The sequence below is a fragment of the Vitis vinifera genome, chromosome 4 (genome assembly GCF_030704535.1).
Source record: "Vitis vinifera cultivar Pinot Noir 40024 chromosome 4, ASM3070453v1".
In the NCBI taxonomy this organism is placed as follows: domain Eukaryota; kingdom Viridiplantae; phylum Streptophyta; class Magnoliopsida; order Vitales; family Vitaceae; genus Vitis; species Vitis vinifera.
The window spans coordinates 3,592,787-3,612,691 of NC_081808.1; the positions used below are offsets into that span (position 1 = coordinate 3,592,787).

At 33.4% G+C, this 19,905-nt stretch overlaps 2 protein-coding genes across 2 annotated transcripts; one reads left to right on the plus strand and one right to left on the minus strand.

Moving 5' to 3' along the window:
- Positions 1 to 3,083: 3,083 nt before the first annotated feature.
- On the minus strand, positions 3,084 to 12,115 carry LOC100255917 (ABC transporter G family member 32). The gene is made up of 24 exons (XM_002281806.4): positions 11,667 to 12,115; positions 11,325 to 11,445; positions 11,136 to 11,224; positions 10,974 to 11,058; positions 10,190 to 10,349; positions 9,995 to 10,071; positions 9,855 to 9,908; positions 9,675 to 9,765; positions 9,174 to 9,475; positions 8,799 to 9,080; positions 8,115 to 8,431; positions 7,857 to 8,017; positions 7,673 to 7,776; positions 7,372 to 7,531; positions 6,593 to 6,712; positions 6,408 to 6,502; positions 5,981 to 6,313; positions 5,613 to 5,903; positions 4,985 to 5,068; positions 4,756 to 4,889; positions 4,442 to 4,669; positions 3,942 to 4,113; positions 3,579 to 3,833; positions 3,084 to 3,447 (listed from the first exon to the last, which is right to left on the minus strand). Exons 1-24 carry the CDS (start codon positions 11,942 to 11,944, stop codon positions 3,175 to 3,177), a joined length of 4,266 nt encoding a protein of 1,421 aa, XP_002281842.1. The 5' UTR covers positions 11,945 to 12,115; the 3' UTR covers positions 3,084 to 3,174.
- A 3,589-nt stretch (positions 12,116 to 15,704) lies between these two features.
- Positions 15,705 to 19,789, plus strand: LOC100250753 (photosynthetic NDH subunit of subcomplex B 3, chloroplastic). Its single transcript, XM_002281817.5, has 6 exons — positions 15,705 to 15,934; positions 16,038 to 16,151; positions 18,700 to 18,753; positions 18,890 to 18,952; positions 19,058 to 19,120; positions 19,491 to 19,789. The coding sequence occupies exons 1-6, from the start codon at positions 15,746 to 15,748 to the stop codon at positions 19,524 to 19,526; spliced, it is 519 nt and encodes a 172-aa protein (XP_002281853.1). The 5' UTR covers positions 15,705 to 15,745; the 3' UTR covers positions 19,527 to 19,789.
- The last annotated feature ends 116 nt before the right edge of the window (positions 19,790 to 19,905 follow it).

A 19,905-nucleotide genomic window follows, 5' to 3' on the forward strand; every position in this document is an offset into this window, starting at 1 on the left:
GAATTTGTGAGATGATCAGCTATGTTTTGAATTTTGTAGATTGATGTATTTGATCATTTATATGATGTTGTTTGATTGTCATGCATCGTTTACTTTTTGGTTGTTGAATAAATTTTCATCTAAATTCTTTATAGGTTCATTTATATGATAAATGATGAGATATATTATTTATCTTCCTTCTTTTATCTCTTTCATATGAGATATGTTAATATCATGATAAGATATGGGATATATATCTTCCATCTATTAAATATTTATTTATTTTTATCAATTTTTTATTTTTTAATATACTTATTTTACAAAAGAATTTTTTTATTTTAAATTAAATTTATGAGTAAAAAAGAAAAACTAAAAAAAATATTTATAAAATAATATTAATATATGATATATATATATATATAAATTATTTTTATATATTAAATAACATAATATAAAAAAATATTTTAAAATTTAAATATTTTAATCATAAATATTATTAAACATAAATGAATTACTTTAAACATTGAAAAATAATTCAAAAATTAGGATACACATATCCTATCATATCTCATCCCATTCAACCAAACATAGCTTAGTGTGAATAAATTTACCATTTATCTTAATTAGTTCTAAATTAAAATTTATTTTTAATTAAATTGTTCTTATACTTTAAAATTAGTTTAAATTCTTTCTCAATTAATGCAAGATAATTAATTTTATATTGTCATTGATTTTGTTTAACTTACTATAATATCTAGAAATTATAAAATTAGGATTATATAATTTCTACAAAATAAGGTGATTTTCACGGAAATAAATAATTATATTTGCTTGAATGAGATTTATAGACTCAATTGATTCGACTAGAGAAAAATTGTAGTATATTGGACTATAAATTCAAAAAAAATTATAATAAAACCATTCGCAATAAATAAAAGTTAAAAAAATAAAAAGAAAAAAAAAAAGAATTGTAAGGACTAACTCTTTATTAACTTGAGTAAATCGTGAAATTAATTAATTCCAAATTCATGTAATTAAGTTATTAATTTTTATGAAAATCATACAAATATAAATGTAACAAACGCATTTGAGCACACATCCTTCTAATTTTAAATTTGAAAATAATATCTTAAAAGTTATAAAAATAGAAGGTTTTGGATGGTTTCTTGTTTTAGAAGGTGGTCTTTTAGTTAAGTTCTAATCGTATCCAAGTAGATAGCTCAAACTTTATAATTGTGGATTATTTAAATTTCAAAATATAGACATATATTTATTCAATTTTCTCTCTACATAAATTTCATTTTTCCTCTTGGTTTCTCTGGGAGAAATTTGTACTTGGAGAAGCTTTTCCAAGATTAATTAAGGTATGAATTACTTTCTAATTTTTCTTTTTTTATGACACGATATCGATGATGATTTTGCATGATGACTTGAAGACTTTGTGAGATGATCAGCTATGTTTTGAATTTTGTAGATTGGTGTATTTGATCAGTTATACGATGTTGTTTGATTTGATCATTTATAGGTTCATTTATATGCCTTGACATAGATGTCCGGAAATAGAAACATCTGAAAATTGTTGCCCTGATAGGATATTTAAATTCTCTTTACAGATGGCAGCATTAGCTCTTGTGTTCTCCCCATGGACTGCTATCTACTCTCAACCTTCCGAGTACGTTCATCTAGCTCAACATGAGTTGCAGGAGTTTGTGTGGAAGGAGAGAAGTTTATTGGGTAAATTGTTCGGAAAGAAAAGCGTTCTAACTGTAAACGATATGATCGACAAATGGAACTTAGATAATAGCGTGATCGTAAAATGCTTAGGGGATGAATTTTATTTATTTTCATTCCCTTTGGAAAGCGATTTCATAAAGGTTTGGTCCCAAGGAACTGTGTTTGCGGAAGGACTGTGTCTTGCGGTGAGAAGATGGTGTCCGGGATTAGAATTAGACTCCAAGAGTATGTCGTATACTCAAATGTGGATGAAACTTCCGGATCTTGATCGTTGCTACTGGACCAATGAGGTTTTGTCCATGATGGCTTCTTCAGCCGGCCAGCCAATAGCTATTGATACTTCTAGTAGTGATGAAGCCCGAGTCTGTATTGAGGTTGACGTCAACGAACCACTGGTGACGGGAGTGCATGTGGATGATGGAGAGGGAGGATTCTGGCAGAGTTTCCGCTACGAGATTCCGGGGTTGTGCTTCCACTGTGGAAGAATTGGCCACAAGAGCGAATATTGTCCACATCCACGTCGGAGAAACATGCAAACCTATGGAAGTCACAACTTGGCTCCTAGAAGAGAACATGGGCTTCGACCCCTTCGGTATTTTTCATGGCATCGTCCGGGTGCTGGGTGGGTGAAGTTGAACTTTGACGGCTCATTCAAAGGGAGGACAGGGAGAGCGGGAGGTGGAGGCTTACTAAGAGACGCACAAGGCTCCTTCATCGCTGCTTTTGCCACACCATTGGACACAAGCAACTCATTGATGGCCGAGATTGGGGCACTTGAAGGTGGGCTCAGGTTGGCTTTGAAGTTGAATGTGGAGCGGATTTTGATTGAAGGCGACTCTAAGATTACAATAGAGATGTTAAGCGGGAAGCGGGAAGCCACAGGGGAAGAAGAGAAGTCCCTTATGACTCATATCCGTGAACTTCTGCAAGGCTTCCAAGAAGTTACTGCTCGCCATGAATTCAGGGAAGCAAACAGGCCGGCTGACCACCTAGCAAATATAGCAACACAAGCACATGAGCCTATGGAGTGGCACCCCCACCCTCCTCATTCCTTGCTTCCTTTTCTTCATCACGACCAATTCAGCAGGGTAGTTCCTAGACTTGTTTTGTAAGCCTTCTGGCTCCAAATTGTAAATTTGTAATCTATATTTTGTGATTTTTGCTTGTAAAAAATTACGTCCACTGTTAATCCTTGTACCATGACTATACTTTGTACGCATACATTCATTTGATGCAATATAATTGAAATTTTCTCTTCTCATGATACTTTTTCATCCTGTTTCCATCTCTGTTGCTCATTTTAATTTCTTAGTCTTAATATAAATATGATGTTATATACCTATATTCTGGGAATCATATGGCTATATGAATTTGCAGAAAATGGATTTGATTTCCATATAAACGAAAATTAAGAGTGTAGATGAATCACATTTATTACATTTTCTATTATAATCCTCCTCTCTATCTCCTTTGGAAGTTGAAGGATTTGATTGCAAAAGCAAAAGTGACTGCAAAGACTATGCAAAAACAAACCACCACCAAACCAGCTTTCTCCAAGAAATCATGTTTGTAACCAAACTCATCCTCAAGTAACTGTTTTATTGACACGGACCGCACCCCATCTGAGAGCTTCACTTGGTTTTTCATGTCTCCATATTGGGACGTCAGAAGCCCATACAAAGTCCAGGCTATTGGATTTGCCCAATAATACCATCTCCACCATATGGGGATTCTCTGCAAGAGGGAAAAAGAACACCTCAATATCAGTCATGACTTAAGAGAAGAAGAGCTACATTATCTGAAAGATGTCTACAAAACCGGCCTCAATTTGATAATGAGAGCGTGTAGAGTAAGTGTATTATTACCCTGCGAACAATCATGAATCCACTGAAAAGGTTCCACATCATATAAAACGGAGCAGCGATGATTGCAGCAACATTATGATTGGGTGTAACAGCAATGGTCATCATTCCAAAGAAGGTGAAGTACAGTAAAGTGAAATACATAAAGCATGAGTACCAAAGGAACTTCGTCAGGTTCCATTCAAATGAGGCCATGGAGTAGAACATACTGCTGTAGATAAGTGACTGTACAAACACATAAGGCAATTCAACCAAAACCTGCCCAAAAAGAAGTGTTATGAATCCTTATCTGTGTTTGCCATTGGAAGATTGATAGCTACTGTGGAAATTATAGGAAGAAAACAGAAGGAAAGGGTGGGAACAGACCTGGGCAAAGGCAAATGGCAGAGCAGAATACATCCCTGCTGCTCTTTCTCTGCATGAAACAGACCTTTCAACATAAACAACAGGCTGCACTGCAGTGGCATTTGTGATTCCTATAAATAAGACTGCTGCATACATGGATCCCATAGCATTAAAAATGTCCTGCTGTGTCTCCCTGCAGCAGAAAAAGGATTTGATTTCATGTAAATACAAATATTCTGACTTTACCACAGTTTGGTACATTGTTTATGATGCTGTTGGCTAATCATAATTCAACAATGAAGAAAAGGGATGGTTGGACATTAGAAGTTTAGAACCATGTTGCAAATCAATCATTGTCCAGGAGACACCAGGAGATACCATCCAGGAAAGAAAGCTTCCCTTACTCTTTTGAATGGTTCTTAACAAGGTGAAAGCATATGATGAAAAAATGATGAACAAGACAGATAGAGATACATCATAATGAAAATTTTCAGAAGTTGAGAGAAGCTCCAGATGGTAACCTTTTAGAACCGAATTTCCAGCATATCGTTCCAAACATCAATGATATGATAACAGTGTAGAAGAAGCGGACAGCAGTGTATTGTGGATTCCGCCAATAAGACAGATTTTGCTTCCAAAGACAGTCCAGAAGCTGGGAAAAGAATGACTGAGAATATTTGGTTGGGAAGCTTAAATCCTTTGAATCCCAGTTTGGTATGCTTAGTCTTTCAACCAGTGTTTTATTTTGCCTGAAACATAACATAATTAACTAAGAAAAAGCAGGACACATGCTAAAAGATTGATTCTGTTGCAGAAAATGAAAAAGATAACTTACTGGAATAGATTTGATCTTTTATAAACTTCTGCAAAATCCAGACCAAGACGAGCTTCTTCTGTAGAAGTAGTGACCTCAAGCATCCATGTAGCAGGGTTGTAGCCAGGCATGATCTTCGGGACTCCTTCAATGGCCTAGTAAAAACAAAGTAAGAAGGGAATAAGACTCGTGTTTTCCATCAGTAGGCTGTCAAAAAAGTGCAAACAAAATAGAAAGAAGCAAGACCAACCTCAAAAAACTCAACAAGTTTGTGAGACTTGGCGCCTAGAGGACCAGCATAAATGAGCTTCCCTCCTTTCTTCATAAATAAAAGCTGTGACAGAATATATTTGTTGGGAGATTAGAATCATGATCAATGCACCTATCCATGTGAATTCATTGTCAAGAAAACATAGTTTTAAAAAGTAAATGCAGGGTTGTATCTGCCTATTTAAGTCAGAAATAATAGCAGATTACAAACATGGTAGTATCAAAATATATACATGCCCTAGATAAAGGTATAATTTCAATATGGTGAAGTGATTTATGAGTTAATTTCAATCCTTTGTCTTTTTTTATGAAATTTTACTGGACTTTTTATCACAAATTTTGACCAAATCCTATTTTCCTATATGGCTTTTAGTTATGATAATGGAACATCAGAGCTTTCATGTTTTCCCAGATTATCAGCTGCACTTTGAGGGAAAATAGTCAGATCATTTCTATGCAAATTGAAGTTCAGGTATTCAGTTTGAATCCAAAAATTTTCCAATTTTAATTGTAAAGTCAACAAATATGTTAGAACTTCCTAGCTGAGATGAACTCCTGCTCCAAAAATTAAATATGGCTCTACTCAAAAGGAATTAAAAGAGGAGAACCTCATCAAAAGACTCAAAGATATCTATGCTTGGCTGATGGATTGTGCAAACAATAGTCCGCCCAGTGTTGACGATATTCCTCACAGTTCTCATAACAATGGCAGCAGACCTGGCATCCAGTCCTGAAGTGGGTTCATCCATGAACACAATAGAAGGGTTGGCAACAAGCTCAACAGCAATGGTCAGCCTTTTTCTTTGCTCTGTGGACAATCCATCAACCCCAGGTAGACCAACTAAAGCTCCACTTAAAGGAGTGAGCTCAACAAGCTCCATAACCTCACTAACAAAAGCCTGCAATTTCATACGTAAAAGTTAACCCATCAACCAAATAGAAAAAACCATTAGCAATATCCATGGACCATAGTTACCTTCTGTGTTTTCAAGTCAACATGGGAAGGTAGCCGGAGACAGGCAGAGAATAGAAGTGATTCATGGACAGTCAAGAATGGAGAATGAACATCACTCTGCTCACAATAGCCGGAAATCCTTGCAAAGGTCTCTTGCCTTTTGGGATAACCAGAAATACGTATGCTCCCTTCAATAACCCCCCCTGTTTTTCTACCAGCTAAAACATCCATGAGGGTAGTTTTACCAGCACCACTGACTCCAACTAATGCAGTAAGCACGCCTGGCCTAAATGCTCCAGTAACATTAACTAGCAACTGTAATCGGTCTTCCAGTGCACCCTGCTGTTTCAGTTCCTGCAGCAACATGATGATAAGATCATAAGAAAAAACATTAAGGAAAAGATTTGTGGCACAGATAATAAACAATAGAGAAAATCAGCCAATGTACCGCTGGGACATCCACATAATAATTAATGTCGTGGAAGGACATGGAGAGCGGTTGAAATGGAAGGACCATGCCTCTGCGTTCTTTAATGTCTCTGCCTGAAACAAAGGTGAAGAATCAAATCTATATATTCGAAGTAAACTCGAGAATATCTAGTTGAAGCAAAGAAATAGTCCTTTCATTCATACCAGTAAATGAGTGTGAATGCTTCAAAAATTCTCCTAGCTCAATGACAGCATGTTTGCCGTTTGTCTTCTCTTCATTGAGAGGCTTTTCTTTAGAAACAACAACTTGTCGCCTCCCAAGGGCTGCACAGAATTTGAGAGCATGATTTTGATTAGATAGTTATTATTTTCAATCAGTTCACTACATTGAAGTTTTCAATGGAGATAAGGAGATTAGACCAAGGATTCCACTGGTATTTTGGAAAGATGGATCTTGGGCATGGTTTCAACAAACTTCCATACATTTCTGTAGCCAAAGTTGAGCTCCCTGTACTAAATTGTGCCTTCCTTCCCCTGCATCTAGCCCCTTTTCTACTCTAATAGAATTTTGTAAAGGATTAATCCATGATTATACTAGTTTAAATTTCTATGTTGGTAGGATGGTTTACCCTCTCTGCCAATTGGTCTCATCCAGGATCATAGCATGCCCTTCTCCTGCCACCAATTGGCCTCCCAGGAATTTGGCTTCGACTCATATAGTGTTGATGTCATGTCCTAATGAGTCATAAAGTAATTTTGGAGCCTAATGGATCATTTTTTTTCCATAAACATAAACAGAACCCCAAATAGTAAGGAAATGGATTGATGGTTTTTGTCATATTTGGTTTCGTTCATTGGATGGTTAAAAACATATCTTCTGTTTCAAAGAAGATCATAATGAAAGAATTACGCATCATTACAAGGATCTACTTTTTCTAAATATCTAAGCACCCTAGCTTAAAGAACTATTCCATACAACTTACGGTTCAGGTAAGTCAAGAAGAGTGTGAACAGGATGTTGAACAAAATTGCGTAGCCAAGCAAAGCACCCACACCAATCCAGTACCAGTAGCTCTCTGGAAATAAACTGCGGCCTCTCAATAATGCCTCCCCTAAAGAAAATGTAGTGTGGTTCCCAGCTCTCTACAAATTATAGAAGAGAAATAGAAATGAATAAAAATGAGAAGGAAATTACAGGTTTACAAGGTCAGTTCAACTGAGTAAGGAGTTGAAAGAAACACTTAGATAAAATCCTAAAGAAACACTTGCATAAAATCATGTTACCTTGTCCCAAGAATGGCCAAGGAATTCATTCACAGAAGCCGCATTTTGAGCATACATCAAAGGGGAAAACCAATAACCCCAAATCCACCAATTGGGAATGCTATCTGCAGAAGTGATAAAGATGAGTGCACTAACAAAGTGAAGTTATGACAGATGTAGGAACTGAGAGAAGATTTAAGCTGACCTCTTGAAAGGATAAATCCTCCCAGAGCCATGACCACCAACATTGCAAAAGATCCAAAGGTGTTAGCAACTATCATATTTCGTCCCAAGGATGCCATGATGCGGAAAAGAGAAATAGACATCTGGTGCAAAGAGAAATATAACAAAGCCTGCTTAAGGCATCTGCATAAGTACAAAACAAGACTGAATCAATCTCAAATTGATCCCCAAAAAAGAAAACTTGCTGGCATTTCTTCTGGGCAAAAGAAAAAACATATACCTGGTTATTTGAGGATCAAATCCAACCACATAATAAGTAACTGCCACCCATATGCAGGACTCTAGAATTGAAGATGGAATACTCAAAAACCAAGAAGGAATTGTATAGACCCAGCATGGATAGAAGCGCAAGTCTCTATGCTTGTAGAGAACTGGAAGCTTGGCTACTAACATTGGGACCTCCGTAAAGCCATTGAAGAGAATCATAACTATTGCAAAGTAGAGGGCACCAAGATAAACACCGCCATCATCAAGTGTATTATGATGCATGGTTGTTCGAAAAAATACAGTCACCATGATCACAACAACAAAAAGAAGCTGCAAAATAGACCCCATGGCTCTTGTATCAGTATTTAGAACTCTAACTTTACAGCAATTTTGTCACAGGAGGTCCTTTTTTCTCCTTTTATCACAGATGATCGCCCCACAACTAACAAGATAATGGAAATGATCGTATACAAGTCAATACCAGAACAGAAAACAAGTCCACCAACTCAACCTAATTTAAGTCAGACATAAACCCGAGATTCTAATATACAAACTTTGTTTAATTGAATTAGGGTGAGCTTCAAGAATTTGATCTCCAACAAGCTAAATTTTGAGTCATTCATATTTATGGTAAATGGTATCTATGCATGGACTGAAGGTTTCTTAGAATAATAAAAAAGCTGCTCAAAAGAATTACCTGCGTGAATTTGAAAATATAGATGAATGAATTACGTTTCATCAGCAGCATTTGCCAGGAGAAACTCATCTTGAGAAGCTCAGCCCTCTTCACACCATAAGTAAATGTTGAGAGCGCTGCAGGGTGACTACAGCATCCATCAATAGGTACAGCCAGCAACTGGAACAAAGATTTTCTGGCATGAAATGATCGAAAAGCTTCTGCAAGCTTTGCCACAGGTACATATTGGTAATGGCGATCAGGAAAGGACCAATACTGTTCTTGATCTTTTTCTGATATGACCTGTGTATAAGCATTCAAAGATGGAAAAGAAAGAAAAATAAGCACAAATTCATAGAGCACAAGTTCAATTGCAAACTCCAAATATATACTTACTTCTTGCAAAAAATCAGCCACATTTTTCCTATCTGGACACTGAAACCCCATAAGTTCAAAGAACTCAAGAGCAGCCTTGCTTGGTCCCTGGTACACAATCTGACCTTCCGCCAAAAGAATGATATCATCAAACAGCTCATAAGTCTCAGGATCTGGTTGCAAGAGAGATATGACTGTTGTCCCATTAAGTGCTTGAGTTGAATGCCTAAGGTACTTGATAATTTGATGCGTAGTTGAACTATCAAGCCCGGTTGATATCTCATCCATGAACAATACTGTAGATGCACCCACTAACATTTCACCTGCAGGGCACACAGACATGTCACTTCTGTTTAATTCACATATCTAGCTTCATAAGGTATTGAATGAAAGGTTATATTTATAGGTTCTGTATTGCGAGGTTAATTCTATTCCACTAGTAAAAATTGGTAGTACAGAGAAAGACCGACAAAGCAGTAAACCGAACAAGCAAAACCACAAACAAAAGGAATGCAAGATAACCTGTAGAAAGCCGCTTCTTTTCACCCCCAGAGATCCCTTTGAGCATTTCATCTCCCACCAATGTGTCCGCACAAGGGTCCAATCCTAAAATCTTTGTAAATATGTGAGCATACAGGAAAATGGCTAAAAATTTTCCCATCACAGAGTGACAATGAATCCTCCATTGTGGAAATGAATTACCTTCATAATATACTCAGTAACAAGGCTTGTTTTCTGTTCCCCCAGTGCTAATGCCTAAAGACAGAACAAATACATTCGTATAAACACACGCAGCAAGCTCTTTAAGGGGAAAAAAGGGAATTTCATGTAATAATTCACACCTTGATAAATATATCTAGATCTTCATCAGGTTTTATCCCAGCATTCTCCTCTCTTCTTAGAAGTTCCAAAAGCATATCTGTCACAAAATTTCATAGTTTTAGTACTTTTATATTTCAATGACTAATTATCCCAAAGAAATGAAAATAGATGCATGTATATGGACACATCCACAAACAAGATTACTTTGGGCTTACCATATTTGAATCCAACACCTTGACAACGTCTCGAGAACTGAAGAGTCTCCTTGACTGTCATTTCTGCAACGTGCCAGTCCTGCTGACTTACATAAGCTGAAGTTCTTTGCGGAACAAACTCCCTAAGCTCGTGTCCGTTGTATGTGATTCTCCCTGACATCTTCAAAGTAACTCGACTGAATTAATGAAGAAGTAACATACAACAGATAAAGGAAAACTAGTACAAGTTCCCTCATTTAGAGCTCCTTGCAACACCTATTGAGACGGATCTTTTAAAATCCCCAACTACGGGACTCCATATATACAATACAAGTCAGACAACTGAATCCTCTAATTCAATTGTTAGCTTTCGTCCACCTTCCTCAATCACTTCCAATGAAGTATGTGATTTCCTTTCCTTTTTCTTTTCCTCAGAGAGGGATATGACTTCCCAGGAAACAAACAAGACCATCTGGCCATTTTCTTGCCAAAATATACACTTGGGGTTTTTCCAATTTTAGAAACTTTCACATAATTTTGCCATTGCTATTTCAGGATTCCTTGTACAAGATCATCTTGTGAAATTGCTGCACATTCCACACCATGGACCAACCCAAGAGAAAATTATCAGATATTTAGCTGAACCTCTAGCCAAAAGCCCACTCAATTTGAGTCAGTTCTTGGTTGATAAGTCTCACATAAAAATTAACTTCTGGTTTTCAGAATACTCAAGCTATCCCTAAAGTAAAAAAACATAAGTGATTATAGAACATCAATTGATGCAAATTCTTAATATATTGGGTACCTGCAGACCAGTTCCAAGTCTCCCAGCAAGTGCCAAAAGCAATGTTGTCTTTCCAGAGCTCGGAGGACCCAAAAGCAATGTCAATCTAAAAGAAAACATGTCTGAGAAGCAAAACCAGCTTGGCAATTTAACAACCAGTTTATAGAAGTTTTTAACGCTTACCTTGAAGGTCTAATAACACCACTAATGTCGTCTAAAATTGATAGCTTCTTCCTTTCTCCAGGGAAAATCCTCAACTGCCTCAAGAAAGCCTGCAGAATTTTTTGTATTTCATGAAGCTTGGTCAGAAAGAGACTGCAGTTAATGAAACTATTTCAAAAAAATTATAGCTTGTAACAACCTATCACCTACCTCAGTCGTGTTGAAAATGAAATTGGGGATTGTAGGCAGTGCTCTGCTTCCGACATGAACAAAAGAATTGACCTTCAGGTGCTCAAATCGAACTTCGACTTTTGGAAATTCCAGACCAACACTAGAATCCCCATTAAGAAAAAAGAAACACACAATCAATCAAGTCATAGCCGAACTTCAACTCAGAAGATAATGAGAAAGAAAACCCGGTCTCAAACAGTTCAAAGCAAGCCCTTTAAGGTTTTTTATTCTACTTTTCTTTTCATTTCCCCTACATTTTCTCAGCAACCAAGCAAAACCCTTTTCAGGAAATGCAAGAAACAGCTTATTGAAAAAACTTACTCTTTAAATCTCCTTCTAATTTTATCAAAAAACAGCTCTGGGTCTTCGGTGACAGCCCTAACCAACCGATCCACCACGAGCCTGCGCTCATAAACGTCGAGCTTACACAGTTCAACCTCCGATAATTCCCCAGAAATGTTCCGAAACAACGACCTCCGAGCTCTAGAATAGGTCGGAATCCTCTGCAATGAAGCCCAACGAAGAGCCTTGTCATCACAATCTCCATTTCCACTGTTGGGGCTCGCATAAACAGTGTCTAAAGAAGAAAAGCTATTCATTGTAAGGACAGAAATCAAAGCCTTTAGGCCTAAGCTTAATGGTGAAAGAAGGCAGAATATTTAAAGTGTGAGTTTGGAGACATGAATTACTGAATCCATCCAACTACTTTAGTAGGCTCAAAATTGGTTGTTGAGGTCTGCAATTAATCTCAACACACAGAAGCACACAAGAAATGAGGGGTCTTTTGTGGGGTTGGAAAGTGAGACAGACGTTTCAACCTTTGTTTTTTTGTTTGCTGGTAGAAGGTTTAGGTTAGACTTTAGCGGGAGATTTTTGAATGAAACGGTCGAAAAAGTGGGTTTCACTTCTTGGTAGTTAAAACGGTCTTGACCTGTAATGGGGAACACGAGGAAAGTCCTTTTCCTTTCTCATCACACCTTCTTTCCAGGGTTGCGTCCTCAATATTTCCCTTGGAAATTTTTTGGGATTTGGTCATGGCTAAAATAAAGACTTTAAATTTGACCTACCAATAAATTAAATTTAAATAAAAATAAAATAAAATTGATGTAGTAAATAATAAGACCGATTCAATTATAAAGAAATAAAATATAAATATACGTAAACTGAATCTTGATACAAGTAAATGAGACTAATTTTATCATATGATATTTTATTTTATCGATCACCACATTTTGTATTATACCATATTAATAAATAAATAAAAACCCGTAAAACGACACATAGATGGTGTTTCCATTTTTTAGTTGTTAAATCAAATAATGTAAAATCTTAGTCATTAAATTAATGATTATGTCAAGAAGTATATAAATCAAATTGCATTTCAAAGTGATCGAGTTAAATTAAAATGTGACTAAATTGCCCTTTAATGCAATCATTCTCTACTAATATGGACAAATGATCTCTTTTTACATTATTCCATGGATTCTGATTAATTATAATAGTTTTTAATAATATTTTTTCAATATAGTATCTTAAAAAAGTATTTTTAAATTTATGAGGAATTACAAGATGTGAAGTAAGAAGTCATCTTTTAAATAAATTATTTTAATTTAAATACTAAAGTTTGAAATTAGATTATCGGCATCAAACTTTTATACTTATATTAAAATACATAACTTTTACTTGATGTGTTGTTAACAATGGTATGTTTGAAAATATTTATAGTTATTGTGAAAATATTTATAAAAAATAAAAAACAAAAAAATTTTGTCTCATGATAAATTATCTTTTTGATATAATCATTTCGTACCCATCAAATACACTATAAAAAAGGATTTTGATTAAATATAATAGTTTTTATTAATTTTTTTTTTAACATAATAAATGAAAATTTATTTTTCAAATTTTTAGTAAGAAGTGAAGTAAGAAATTGATTCCTCAAAAAAATTTAGTTAAAATATGAAAGTTTTGTGGGGTTTTAGACTTGAATATTTATTTATTTATTTTCAAATTTAGTTGAGTATAGGATTGATTAGGGTTTTTTAGTTCATTATTGCTGAAAAATGTAAGTGGCACCATATCAAGCGGCCCATTATGATGATATTCAATTCCTTCATTCAAAACTACGACAAAGTTGAGCATGTGTTAGGGAAATTGAATTTTGATTTGGGAATTATTGATAATTATTTTATTTTTGGTCATTCTATTAAGATTATATTATTAGAATTTGATGGAAAAATTCTTATAACAATCACATATATTTAGATAAATTTTATATGGTATGTTTCATTGTGTCCAATTTGTCCATTTGCATATCATTCAAGTTTCTCCATCCTTTTTTTTTTTTTTTATGGAAAATCTTAAAAGAATGAATTTTTAATTACGTTATAATTTCAAAATGTAAATGTAAATGCACTTCTATTTTTATTATTTTTCAAAATAAAAAATATAATAATTTTTAATCATTTTTATAAATATTGAATTTATCGGAGTTTTTTATTTTTAAAAAACATATTTGATAATTATGCAATAAATAGAAAAAAACAAAAAAAAACTATGATTTGTCAATGATTTTTAAATGTCTAATATAAAATATTAATATCATTATTTTGGAAATAAAAAATAAAATGTTAATAAATCATAACTATTAATTTTCCATTTAAAGTTTATATAAATGGAAAACTAAAGAATCAAAATTTTTATGCCCTTATATTTTAGTTTTTACCCTCAATTTTAAAAACTAAAATAAAAGTAGATTACCATAAATGATTTTTAAAACTATTTTCAAATTTTAAATTATAAAAACAAAAATTTATATCAAAACACTTTCATTAGAACCACTTTTATGAATAATCCATTACTTTTTTTTCTAAATAAAAAAAAATACTTTTTATAGTTTTATAATGTTTTTCATAACAAAAAAAAAAATCATAGTAAGAATAAGAACCTAAAGATTTTTAGTTGAAAAATTACTTAAAATCAATTTTAAAGTGTGTTCGATAGTGATTATATAAAACGCTTTTAGTTTTTCTAATGTTTGAAAATTTTTATCTTTCAAAATGTTAGAAGAGTTAAAAACACTTTTTAAAATAACGGTTAAATAGACTCTTAAAATTTTTAAAAGTGATTTATATTTTATGTCTAATTTTGTGAAACAAGTGTTTCAATACGTAGAAAGTATCTTAAGCCCATAATCTCCTACAAAAGGGTTCTAAAATATGTCAAAATAAGAACAATTAAAGTAAATTATATTGTAAGTTCTAAATATTATATGTGAATAGTTGTAATGTCTTTTCTTAAGTCTTATTTTATACTTTCATGATATGTAACTTCACTTCCAAGAAAAAATTACTTTTATGTTCAACAACCTTACCTACTGTCTTCATATGTGCTCAAACCTTTTATTGTTAAGACTTCATTCTTCATTTGTTATCCCTCAAAACTTTTCTTCTACCTTCCATGCACGTGCTTACTAGCCTTGACTTTAGAGGTTATTGTTGCAATCTTCTATTTTTCTATCACATTACATGATAATGGATAGAACCTTCTATTTTGATAATTGATGGTCTTGGATCGAGTCCAGCATAACGTTATTGTAACTCAAATTCATAATCTTCTTTTTAATAACAATTTTTTAAATTGAACTTTTACCATCTTATTTGAAAAATCAATTGGTAGTCAATAAGAGTAAATCAAACTTTTTATGAAATTCGATATCACACCATATACGCCTATTCTAAAAAACCATCATTTGAGTGACTCATCCCTAGTCTTAAGAGTGGTATCGTTACATTTCAACAAATAGAATCTCTTATTTTGAATTAAAAATAATAATTTTACTTGATAGGTTTATTGTGATAGTCGACATTTCAAGGTGATGCTCTATTGAGTTCAACTATTATGCTTTATAGATTGAACAAATATCATCATGATTGACATGTCGGTCTTTGTTGCTCGATGAAATCTTGAGAGTACTTTATATGAGCGGGACACTCAAACTTGCTTATTAAGATGCTATATTCCTACATCTTATATCGGTAAACATTGTCCATCGGAACATGTAGCACCATGAAAGAGGGAGAGCCCTTTCATTACCCTTGTTTTTAACAATCAAGTGATTGAACTTGATAGTATTAAATGCTCAGTTTTACCCTTTTCCATTATTAATATTATTTTTAGAGAAAGTTGAAGGTGGGTATGATGTTAGGCCCAAAGTGTTCGCCCATCCCATCCAAGAAAAACCCGGATGGGTCCAACTTACTAGGATGGCCATGGGCCTGGGCCTGTATCTGGATGTCTCGGTTTAAACTTTATGGGCCTTCGAGCCTAGCCCAACCCAGCTTTTCCAAACAAGCTCAATAAAACGGAGAAATACAGAGACAGTGAAATACAGGCAGAAAATGGCTGCCCTGAATTTCACCGCCATATCCCTCCGGCCGCCGGAAAAATCATACGTAACTGGAAACCACCGAAACCCTATTTCTTTTCTTCCAGGAAGGAGACCCATGAAAATAGCTGCGGCAGCGAATTCTGTTGAATCTTCGCCGACTGTGCCGGAAAAGCCTGAAATCGAGCTCGAATTCATAGGGGTACATTTCAGTTTACTCTACAAAGTTCTCAGCTCTTTTACAAATTTTTGGTTTTGGATTATTGAATTTTGATTTTTTTTTATTAAATTTAATTTTGATATAGGAGAAGCCAGGTAGCGATGGGTCATTCCCAGTGGAGAGGGCGAAGGCAGTGAGTGGAGAGAAGCTTCTGAGGAACATCATGTTGGATAACAAGATAGAGCTCTACGCCCCGTACGTAAGTTCTGGCGCATTTTAGTCTATTTGCACTTTGTTTCCTAACGTACGCCATACATGTTCAAGAAACGGCGTCGTTTAACCTTAAAATATATGTTGTTATGGTAAGATCAGGGGTATATTGAGTATATACTCATTAAGTGATGAGTTTAGGATAGAGAAACCATGGATGAAATAATCAATGATTATAGAGTTTTTGACAATGAATACATAAAAGCATTTTGGAATATATATATATATATATATATATATATATATATATATATATATATATAAAAAGATAATTTGAGTGCGTTTAGTAAAGCTTAATAATTAATACTTAAGAAATTAAATTATTTTAAGGTAAATTATATTTAAATTATAAAATAATTTTTAATTTTAAATCATAATATTAAATTATTTTATCAAATACACTTGATAACTTAAATTAAATGATTCGGTCATGTTAAATCAATGAGTTAGATTTGTGAAACATCCTTAATATGTTTAATAACTAAAATTAAGTTTGATTGATAGTGTTTTTATAAAGCACTTCTAGCATAAAAAGTTTCTTCCAAGAAAAATAAGGTGTTTAGCAAAATTTGGATAGCAGTTCTAAAAAAAATTAAAAAAATCACTAGTAACTTTTCTTGAAAAAGTTAGAGTTCTATCTAGGAAATGATTTCAAAAATATTTTGTATGAAAACCTAAAATATTTTAATCTTTTTTCTATATTTTTAAATATGTTTTAAAATTAACTATGTATTTGTAATTATTTTTAAAATAGTAAAATGAGTAAAAATAACTAAAAAATATTATTTGAAAACACCTCATTTTATATTTTATTTTAAGAAGAAAAAAACTGTTATATTTTCTACTTGTCAAACTGTAGAAAAAAAATTAATGGATTAAATTATCACTAAATTTAATCTTAAAAAAAAATTGTTATGTCATGGTTCAACAAAATTTAAGTTGGACATGTGAGACAAATTTTGAAAGGTCTCCAAGTAAAGAATTTTAAAAAATAGATATTCTCGTATGAATAAGTTTCCTAAAAAAAGGAAAACTGATCTTTGACTAAAAAATAATAATAACATAAAAATATTATTATTATTATTATCTTGTTGGAAAAACCTCAAAAGAAAAAGTTGATAAAATTAAGTAAGCAACTAAATATCATAAATTTAAACTTGAATTCCCCATCTTCACCTATGGGACTTCCTAGAGCAGACAATTCTTTATATTCACCTATAAATAGAGGTGCCTTCCTTGTCCAGAAAATCTAGGGGAGATAAAAAATAGAGATCTACAAAGCAACTTTATACAATAAAAGAAGTTTCACAACAAGAAAAGGAGTTTCATAAAATCTCCATGCAAATGTGGTAAACAGTAAAAGGGTTACACACATGTTATTCGCCATTCAACAAGTTTATTTGGGAAAATGTCACCCTAAGCCCTCGATTGATCTTAAAATCTAAGAAAACAATTTTGTCATAAAGTTGTGACCAAAATGAAAGAATTAGAGATATATATTATTTTGTAAAAGAATATCATCACAAAAATTGTACCTCACAATTTTAATTTTAATAAAATCTTTGTTCATATTATTCTTCCTATTGTTTTGCTAATGCTTTCGCAAAATTTATGCATACAAATCAAAGGGATATATTATTTCACCATAAATTTGTACACGCAAATTTCGTGAAAGTTCTACAAAATTAGCAAAACAATAGGAAAAATAATGCAAACAAAGATTTTATTAAAATTTAAATTGTGGGGTACAATATTTGTGATAATATTCTTTTACAAAATAATATATTTTTTATTCTTTCGTTTTGACCACAACTTAAATAACGATGATGAAATAGTTCTTGGATTTGAAGATCAATCGAAGGCTTAGAGTAGGTTTTTTCCGAATGAACCTATTGAATGGCAAAGAACGTGTGTAACCCTCTTTTTCTGTATGAAGTCGTTTTATAAATTTCATTTTCTTAGTTTGAATTTTTTTTTATCTCTTCTAGATTTTCTCCTACAAAATTTTTAATCTCCTCTTTTCTTGAAAGAAGTCACCTCGGTCTATTTATTATATTTTGATTTTAGCAACTTTTTATTCCCAGCTTTTGCAACAAGATAACAATAATATTTATTATTATTATTATTATTATTATTATTCTTTTTTAGTTGGAGAAGCATCATCGCATTGCGAATTTTTTTTTTAAGACTAAATTTAATAATTATTTAATCCACTAAATTTTTTATGTCTACACAAACATCTTCTCCTCTCTATTTTTCTAGAGAATAGTAAACTGTTTTCAAAACCGATTACCAAACATGGACTAAGTGATTCTCACAAAAAAAACTTTTAAAGAAAATGTATCCACTAAAAATACTTTCCATAAAAACACCACAGAAAACCCTCAAAAGTTGGTTTGAAACACCCCAAACGTCAGTCTTTTAATAAGATTCTTTGTTACATATGATATGGTGGGGCAGCTGGGAATTGATTTTTTGTTGAGTTGAAGTCAGTGTACAATACATAACTTGAAAAGATGGGATTGAGCTTTGAACAGGGGAAGTTGATGAACTGCGGGGGCGGTGGAAGCTGCGGAACTTGCATTGTTGAGGTATAAACATATGATTCAAACTTCTGTTTTTGCCATAACTTTGCTCTCTTCGACCTTATTTGTTATCCCATCAGTACTAATCCCCAGATCTGTAACTGCAAAATATTCTTCAATTGTATTGTTTTTCACTTTGCAGATTATTGATGGAAAAGATCTTCTGAACGAGAGAACAAACACAGAGCTCCGTTATCTGAAGAAGGCATGATCTCTGATCTTCTCCCTCTGGACACACAATCATATGAAGTTTCGTTCTCTCAGAATTTGCCTAATGCTTCTTCATCACTTCTTTGGTTTTGATGTACAGAAACCTGAATCTTGGAGGCTTGCTTGCCAAACTATTGTTGGAAATAAAGAGAACTCTGGCAAGGTATGGCAGTATATTTTTCTAAATTTAGAAGCACTTGGGGTTTTATTCAGTGGTTTGGCAGTGATTATAGGAAGTATTTGTAGGCTTTATAATACTTGAAGGATGAAAATTTCCAAGTGTTATAAAGTCCAAAAACACTTCCTAAAATCACTACCAAACGCACTCTTAGAGTCCATTTTGACCGTGTTTTTTGAAGAGTGCTTCCAATGTACCTTCCTCAGGTTTTTCTTTCAAAAAACACTTTCTGAAACAACAGTTTTACTAAAAGCACTTCAAATAAAAAGCACGAAAGACAAGAGAAGAGAATAGTGTGTCACAAACATGAACAAATGACAATTGGCTCTGTGTTCTTGTGATAAATCGCTTTCAGGTTGTAGTTCAGAGACTGCCCCAGTGGAAGAAGTGAACAAGGCTCAACCATTTGCACCCCCTGGAAAAGTTTTAAAGCATTAAATTCATGTATAAATCATGTGAGTTCAATTATTTTTGAGATTTCTAAACTTGGACTGCAAATATTTATGATTTCCTGTCAATGTTTGTTTGCATAACAATACTAGTTTCTTTGTTGACTTGTGACAATACTAGCTTGCAGAAAAACTGTGGTTTGGTTGGTTTTTTTGGAAGAAGGAAAAAAAAAGTTGAATAGACATGATCGGTTTTATGTTTGAATTATGATTGAACTGACCTTTTAGTGATGAAAAACAAACCAACTCAATCTTGTTTGCAGTCGATGTGGTTTAGATGCTTGATTGGATCTAGTTCATTTAGGCTTTAAGATCAATTTG

Excerpts from the sequence above, each read along its gene's own strand:
- LOC100250753 (XM_002281817.5), top strand. The coding sequence starts at position 15,746 with ATGGCTGCCCTGAATTTCACCGCCATATCCCTCCGGCCGCCGGAAAAA. Across the intron at positions 18,754-18,889 it reads GCGGAACTTGCATTGTTGAG|ATTATTGATGGAAAAGATCT; the intron begins GTATAAACATAT and ends TTCACTTTGCAG. Across the intron at positions 18,953-19,057 it reads AGCTCCGTTATCTGAAGAAG|AAACCTGAATCTTGGAGGCT; the intron begins GCATGATCTCTG and ends TTTGATGTACAG.
- LOC100255917 (XM_002281806.4), bottom strand. The coding sequence starts at position 11,944 with ATGAATAGCTTTTCTTCTTTAGACACTGTTTATGCGAGCCCCAACAGT. Across the intron at positions 10,072-10,189 it reads AGGTGTTGGATTCAAATATG|ATATGCTTTTGGAACTTCTA; the intron begins GTAAGCCCAAAG and ends ATTTTGTGACAG. Across the intron at positions 5,069-5,612 it reads TCTTTGAGTCTTTTGATGAG|CTTTTATTTATGAAGAAAGG; the intron begins GTTCTCCTCTTT and ends ATTCTGTCACAG.